General features: G+C 37.8%; 1 protein-coding gene across 1 annotated transcript; it reads right to left on the reverse strand.

The window, feature by feature from the left end:
* Positions 1-309: 309 nt before the first annotated feature.
* LOC117029693 (olfactory receptor 56B4) lies at positions 310-1,302 on the reverse strand. Its single transcript, XM_033118900.1, is given in 5 exon segments — positions 310-512; positions 515-644; positions 646-811; positions 813-903; positions 906-1,302. Coding segments are annotated over 5 exon segments (987 nt in total).
* Positions 1,303-8,562: the final 7,260 nt, after the last annotated feature.

Consider the following 8,562-nt stretch of genomic DNA (forward strand, 5'->3'; position numbering starts at 1 on the left):
CTGCTTTTCTAGGGCATTTTCTAGGACCATATTCTTCTTTTCCTAGGAAGAAAAATTTCCCACACAATTAGATGAATTTTTCCACATGTACATCATATCTCAAAGCATGGTAGTGGTGTATCTCTGGGTGGTCAAGACCATTTCGTTTTTCTACGCTTAGTTATTTCTAGCAATAGGAAATCTCAGTGTAACTTTGTTTCAGTTAGTGAGGCTGACAGTTTTCATGATGTTATTGCCTATTTTTTTCCTAGTGAGAGATAAAGGCAGATTACAATCCAGGTCTATTCAGAGCTAAAACCTCTTCCTTTCCTAACACCTTGATGGCCTTCTAAAGCTGTAGTTACTTGGTAGGCACATCTTCACTAGCTGAAGCAACCTCTGGAAGCCCAGTCTGAACTCATTCATCCTGAGAGCATAGACCATGGGATTGAGAGCAGGGGAGCTGACATTGTGCAGCACATTAAGGAGCACAGGCATAAAGGGAATCTTTTTCTCTGCAAGGTATGTGACAGCACAATGATACCTGTGTTGAAGAACAGAATGAGGATGAGGTGGGAGGAGCTACAGGTACTCAGAGCCTTGGTCATTGTTTCTGTTAAGTTCAGCCTCAGCGCAGTGTGAAGGATTAGAGCACTGGAAGAAAAAAATCAGAGCCATATCACTCCTAACCAGGATCCATGCTAAGATCAGTTGGTAAAATTTATTTACAGTAAAGTCATTACAAGCCAAGCTGATAACCCCCAAGTTAGAGCATCGGCAGTGATCAATTTCATTTTTAAAGCAATAGTGTCTTTGGCAGCCAATACAGGCACTGGATGGTCAACAGGTTATTTCTGAGCACCATGAATCCTGTGACTTTGACCATAAAAGCTTCACTAACTATGGAGGGGTAGCGAATGGGAGGCAGATGGCTATGTATCTGTCCACTGCCATGCAGAGGAAGATACCAGGCTCCAAACAAAAAAAGCAGTGGATGGCATAGATCTGAGCAAAACTCTCAGGGAGGCTGATGGTCTTGGAATCAAACCAGAAGATAGCCAGAATCTTGGGCATGATGGTGGTGGACAGGCCAATGTCCATGACTGCCAATATGCCAAAGAAATGGTACGTGGGCTCATGCAGTGTGGATTCATGTTGGATTGTGATCAAGATGAGGAGATTGGCACAAAGAGCTAAGAGGTAGAGCAGAGCCAGGAGCAGGGAGAGCCAGTGCTGCCGCTCATGAATGCCTGGGAGCGCCAAGAGGATGAATTGGGAAATCTGAAGACTGGAGCTGTTGGTAACACTTGTGGAGGTATCCATGGCACGGGTGTCTTATTCTCAGTGTCTGTCCATAAAACTGAAATAGGAAAGAGGTTGCATGTATAAGTTCAGCTGAGGGTCCTGATTAGAGAGAGACTCTCACCACCAACCCAATTTCTTTTATTCATGAATGACCCTCAACATTTTTTTTTTTTTTTTTGCTCTTGGAAATATTCCACAGAGGAGCAATAAAGAAAGCCAAAATTAGCTCTAAAAAGGTAGGTTAGAACAGCGATTTGTCATTACCACTTGTATGTTTAATAAGTATGTGCAAATATATTAACAATAATCTTCCTTCCAACAGATAACAAATGTTAATATTTGGTTTACTTACTTCCATTTTTCTGTTTTCTGTTTAAGCAGTTTCATCATACAGAGGTAATTTTGTATCTTGCCTTTGTCTTTTAGCATTATGTTCTAAGATATAAAATAGGCTCTCAGTAAAAATATATTGCATGGATGAATACGTGAACCACAGTTTTCCAGTATTATTAAAAGCAATGTGTTATCTTAATTCTAATGACTGCTTTATATTCCTATATTTGGCTATTTCATAAATTACTCACCAATATTTTACTTTTCAGATAAGTTTCTTTGACTAAAATTTCAAAAATGATACAAAAGCAATACATACAAAGGGCATAACCACCTTAAATTTTACTTTTAACAGTATTTTGATATTATTTTACATGTCATTTACGTACATGGTAAAAAAAATCAAATAAAATAAAAAATATAAACAATGAAAAGTAAGATTCCCGTGCTTGGGCTTCCCAAATCCCTTCCTTTCTCCACAGGTAGCCATTAATACCAATTTCTTGGGAATGCTTCCGAGATAGTTTTTGCATGGACAAGAATATAGATATATATATTTCCCATAAAAGGCAAAAATAAATGGTAGCATACTAATCATACCTTTTTAAATCCTTTGTTTCCTTTCTTTTTCTTTTCTAGCTTAGTTATCTTGGAGACTTTCCTTATCTCCATACAGATAGGTCTCATTGTTGTTAAGTTGCATGATTTTCTACCACATGGATGTCCAGTATTTTTATGAGCACTTTTGATGAATTCAATTTGCTTCCAGTATTTTGATACTGTAAAAAATGATTAAAAATATAGATTGTTCATATATCTTTCAGCATATATGTAAGTTTTCCATAGAATAATTTCCAAGAAATAAATTGTTCGGTGAAATGGAAAAAAAAAATGATTTTGATCGACATTGCCAAATTGTCTTTTCAAGAAGTTTTTCTGGTCCTACATGACAACAGTGCTCTTATCATACACTGAAATGTTGCTTCATAGATACATCATAGTACTTTACACACCCAGAATTAGTTATGAGTGTGTATTTCATCACATCCATGCCATAACTGGATATTTTGATTTAAAAATTTTTATTAATAAAATAACTAAAAATTGATATTTAAATTCTGGTTTACTTTTCACTTCATTATTTAGTGAACTTTGGCTTTTTCAAAGGTTCCCCCCCATTTATATGTTTAGTCCATTTTCACTTTTAGCTTTATGTTTAACTTGTCTTGTAGTATTAAATTAAATGTTTTTCAAGTGCTTAGCATGGAGTCTGGAAGCATGACCTTATGAATTTGTATGAGTTTCATTATAGTTTAAGAATATTACCTCTATCTGTTGAATTTTCCGGAAATATTTCCTCATTCATTTCTATTTATTCTTTTTAAAAACAAATTAAACATGTTCATACATATAAACTTTTATGTATTCATTATAATCATACTTTTAAAATTAGTTATTTCATGATTTTAAGCTTTAAATAATGTAAAATCACGTATTTTAATAAGTATTTGCTGTATTTCATTTACAAAATTTATTTTAAGATTAATTTTGTAATATTTGAAATTGGACATGGAGTAAGAAAGTCTCTAAATTAATTTTACCCACAAACAGCTAACCCATTGTTCCAGCACCAGTCAGTAAATAAACCTTCCCCTCCTCATTAATTTACAATGTGCTTTTTTGTCAAATATTAAGTTTGAACATACATTCAAGGATAATTGCCTAACTGGACAGTCTTCTCTGTTTTTAGTGCCAGTACCAACTGAATTAGTATATTTACTATATGGTAGAGAAGAGTCTTACTAATAATTTCAAATAATTTTTTTAAGTTAAAGAAAGACTGATTGAGTCTCCAAATGTCTATATTCTGTTAATAATAAAAGTAAAAGTGGAGAATATTAAAAAAAGAAAGAAAGAAAAAGACTGGTTGTGATTGTTTTGAATATTAAAGTAAATCATAAATTAATCATGGAAGAACTGATGTCTTTACGCCGTTGATTCTTTCCATTCAGAAATCTAATATGTTTTTCCTTTTGGTCATAGGTATTTTTGGAATTTCCCCCCATTATTATTACTTTTTTACCTCATTATATTTCCTAATTGGTGATTATTACTTAAAAAAACCTTCTGATGATTGCTACTTTTAAAACATTTCACAAATGGCACTATTTCATCTTTTCTTATGGCAGAATAGTATTCCATTATGTATATATACCACATCTTCTTTGTCCAATGATCTATTGAAGGACAGTTTGGTTGTTTCCATGTCTTGGCCACCGTAAATAAACCTGCAATGAACATCAGAGCACATATATCTTTATGGGAAACATATGTAACTTTACTAACAATTGTCACCCAATAAACTTTAATTAAAAAGAAAAAAAAAACAGACAAAAAACATTTCACAAATTACAGCTATTTTACACTATTGCTTTCCAAAGCTAATAACTTTTTGTAAATTCTCAGAATTTTTGTTTTTGGTAGACAAATGTATTACTTATTATTAGGAGAGCTTTAAATAGTGTAAGCTCTTATTTTTATTTTGCATCTTATTAATATGTTTATACTTTTCTAAATAATATAAAGAAGTGCTGATAGTCCAGACCCAGATAAGGGTCTGGATTTGGACTTTAAGTAGAAGGCCTCTAGAGCTCTTCCTTCAGTGGGGTGGTGGCTAATGCTTTTTAGATAACCCTTTATTCTTTTGGGTAATTTGATGTTGTTGATTTCATTTTTGAATCAGAAATGAGTCAATTCAATGGCTATCTCTTTTCGGGATCTTGGATCTGGAATTGAAATGGGAGTACGTCCTGCTTTCACATTCTGTCAACATTGACAGCCCGCCTCCCTTGGGTCAGGCTCTAAAATGGTTGCTCTTTCCTCTGGTAGAAATTTCTAATTGCTTTAACATGTCCAGAGGCGAGCTTCATCTCATTTTTCTCACTTGTTCTCCAGAACTCAGGCCTTTGTCTCTTTGTACAGGTGAAGATCTTGAGGGAAAAGAGGGCCAGAGTTGGAAGGATCAAACTAAGGAAGCAAAGTGAGAAAGCCTAGGTGGGAGGAGAAAGAGCGAGGAACACAGAGCAAGAAAAGGGCCTTCTCCTCTCACCTCTGCCACTGGTTACTCCCTGCTAGGAGGTCCTGGAGCGGTCCTTTCCAAATGGAACTGCCTTCTGTAGCTGCTTCTACTCTCTTGGCTACACCTCTCTTTTATGCCTTTACTGCTGAGGGTGTCTTGATGTAGAATTAACCCCTGGTTGTTTGCAGAATGTAAAAAGAATTTACGAGACTCTACAAGAGTAAGCAAAGATTTATTGAAAGTCAAAGAGAGACAGTTCTGGCAAAGGAAGTTTTGCCAGGACAGAGCCTGATAGGGACAGCTGCCCTGATGAAAAGGAATGCTGGGGTTTTATGTTTTTCTAAGCAGGATGTAGGGTGCTTGTCAGCTTGCAGCAGGGCTGCGGTTACAATTGTCTTCTTCTGGGAATTGTCCTGATGGGTGATTGTTAGTTTGTAGGGGTTGCCATTATGATTGGGAACTAGTTTTTCCCCACCTATGATGAATGTAAAGTGCTTGTCAGCCTGCAGGTGTAGTGATGGCCAGGGGAGTCAGAGACAATCGATTAATGTTTAAGCTCACTCCTGCCAGCTTACAAACTCACTCCTGTTAACTCTTTACTTATCTCATCAAAGTTCATCTTCTCTCCCTTGGGACCTGGGCTGTTTTACAAATTAGAGCTGGGAGATGTCCTGGACTTTCTCTGCCACTCCCTAGGACCTCCAAGAGGATCTCTCTAATCTTTTTACCTGTGTGCATCAAGGCTTGGTGTGTTTTTCATTTTTTTTTTTCATCCCAGCTCCAGAAGTCTCCCAGTGATCTCAGAGATGTATCAAGCTCAGCTCAGGGAATAGAAATACTCACTCCCCAGTCCCATGGAACCACTATTTGATGGTCATGTCTGTCTTGATGAAGGTTTAGGAAGAGGCTTTCCTCCTGTGAATTCCTGAACTCCTGACCCCCCACCCCCCCATGTCTCCCTTCAGTTTCTTCAGGGACCATTTTCCAGCAGATGTATTCTCTATGCTTTATCTTTTACCACTTCCTTTTCTCCAATATATACACATCTAAAAATGCAGATGACTCTTCTGTTGGAAACCTCTTTGCCCCTGCAGATCTACTTTGCTCTCTCCTCTGTACCCATAAAGGTTAAAGTGTATGGCCCCTGGTTTATGGTTGGATTTGGCTAATGGGAGGCACTTGCGGGATCAGAGGGCAGCAAGATAGACAAGTTGAGGGATTTATTCTTCTGAATATTTCCCTACTGGTCCCCTGTTTGGCAGTGTCTGCGTTCCTCTCCTGAAGGCCTCCTACTCCTATAAGTGGTTCCTCCATGGCAAGATCTTATCAATCCTGGTAGCTGTTTCCTCCCATTGCTCCCCAGGTCTGTGAGATGGTAACGGCTGTTGAGGTTGCCAGCCCTGGTGTATTTCACCATCCCTGTTTTCTTTTATTATTATTTATTTAAACTTTCCCCACATCTTTGGACCATTCTCTTGATTATATTTTCCTCTACCTCCCTTTTTGCATGTACCATCTGCAAGCTGGGACCTTCACCAATACGCTTTCTCATCTGAACTATCTCTTTCCCTGTACCATGCTCCTCAATCTGCTTCCTCTTTTTAATTTTTTTTTTTTACAAACTTCCCAAAACATCTCTTTGAATATACAGCTCCCAATTCCTTACCTCTTCTAAACCTATTTGAGATTTTCTCCTATTAAACCAAATTGTTGCCTTTTCCCCTATTTTCTAAAAGTTTACATAGGATTGTAATTGTTCTTTTCTTAAATGTTTGATAGACTTTACCAGTAAAGACTTAATCTTGTTTTCTCCTTTCTATCCTATTGTCACTGCTCTCTTCCACGATTTCACTAAGTCCTACCCATTCTAATATCATATTTTTGTTCCTATGCCCAGAATATTATGAAATAAATCTATTAAAGTACTAAATTATCACTATCACTGCCCTGCTTAAACAACTTCTTTGTCTATTGTGCTGTCCGTGACCTCTTATTAACATTCAGTGATGTTTGGAAGAGCACTTAAGGCCTTTCGAAGTCTGGATCCAAGCTCCCCCTCAAATCTCATCCCTCTTCACTGCTCCCTCAACATGGATCTCTTAGCTTTTCATCAGGAATTCCATACTGTAGGAGTTTTGGTGTCCTTTTTAATGCTAATGAACCATTCTGGAGTATTCTATTCCCACTCTTCAACTTTCCTCTCTAATGTTGCCTCATTTGTGAAGCCTTCCCTGGTCCCCACAAGCATAATTAGATGCTCATTCTTCAAGATGTTTCCATCTCTTCAAGGTGTGGCTGCAGGTTTTCTATGAACCTCTGCTTTGCCTTTGGAGGTGCCTTACTTCAGTTTGATGTGTATCTGCCACCTGACCCTGTTTAAAATCTCTGTATTTTCTTTGCACACTCTTAAGAGGAATTCAAAAAAAAAAAATTTTTTTTTTCATCTAAATTATTGCTCCAAGCCTCTTGACTGTTTTGGGAGCTTCAATCTTGTCTCAATCTCTTAATATTTTACACGATTTTTGACTTCAGATGAGGGTGCTGACTTTCAGTCAGGTGTTCCATATTCACACTAATTGAATGTCCCTGATCTAAGGCTATTTTCTGGGCTTAAGTTTCAGTACAACCCCTCACTTACTCTTGGACTGGCCTTTGTATTGCTCTTGCCACTTGTCTTGCCTGCTGCTTCCTCCTCCACTGGTATTTTCTACTGCATAATGCCTGCCTCCTGCAGTTTCAGAGGTATATAGCATCATGTGTCCTAAGCTCACTGTTACCAAACTTGACTTCTCTGTTAGAAAACTGAATGCTTCATGTTAGGGTTCATGATCTTGGCTCTACTTGAAATGACACCTGCTATGTCTTCTTCCCTCTAGAACTGGGTCAGTACCCTTAGAATATGGTCTTTTAAAAGGATGGCCTGATTCTGAGTTCTGACCATCCCCAATCAACCTTGTGCTAGTATTTCCTTTCAATATAGCCTGTGTTGGCCTCTGTATCTTTAATAGGGAATTATAACTGTGAAGGCACACAGGTCTGACTGAGTCCTGAACTATAAATTTACATGTTTTTATTCTTGTACTTTCCATTGGCTTCATAAGACAAATTATATTTTCCTCATTGGGAGTTTCTTCCTAGATTTGAAGAATCCATGAAGAATCATGTATGCCACCCCAAGTGTTCTCCTGTGTAAACTGTATATACTCAATTTCTCCAATCTCTCTCAATTCAATGCAATGTCCATATCCTTCATTCTCTTGCGTATCCTCCCATAGATTAATCTGGCAGCACTTTCAGGAGTGCTCTTTGTGGCTAAGCTGAGAGTCGAATGTAGAGATATTGATTAAAAAGGGGCAGAGTTGTGAGTCATTTCACTGAAGTGAGGTAACATATGGTTGACAATACCTACAAGACTTGGCTTACCCTTGTATCTATCATTTTGAATTTAGGCCCAGGAGACACGTGCCATTTTCTCCAGCCTTATTCCTTGCCCAGGTTCTCTCCTTTCATGAAGGCTCCTGCCTGTTAACCATTCTGCCTCTCCTGGTTCCACCTATGTAATGGGGGTCATCTAGGTCCTGTTGTATGCTGGTTCTGGTGTTGCCCCTTCCCACCAACCTCCCTAGATCGGATCTTGGCTGGCCAGCAAACTAATATAGGGAAGGGGCATAAGGATTGTTTTTGCAGACAAAGGAACTAAAAGGTTGGATTCTAAGCCTGGTTCAAGACACAGGCAAACATTGATCAATTACATAGAACAAACTATCGAAAGACGAGAGATTCCATTATGACCACCCCTGTAGTTAATTAAGTCCATGGAAAGAGAATACAGGTTGTTTTTTACAAGAGTTAAAAACAAACCTGCG

This window comes from Rhinolophus ferrumequinum, chromosome 11 (assembly GCF_004115265.2).
Source record: "Rhinolophus ferrumequinum isolate MPI-CBG mRhiFer1 chromosome 11, mRhiFer1_v1.p, whole genome shotgun sequence".
NCBI lineage: Eukaryota > Metazoa > Chordata > Mammalia > Chiroptera > Rhinolophidae > Rhinolophus > Rhinolophus ferrumequinum.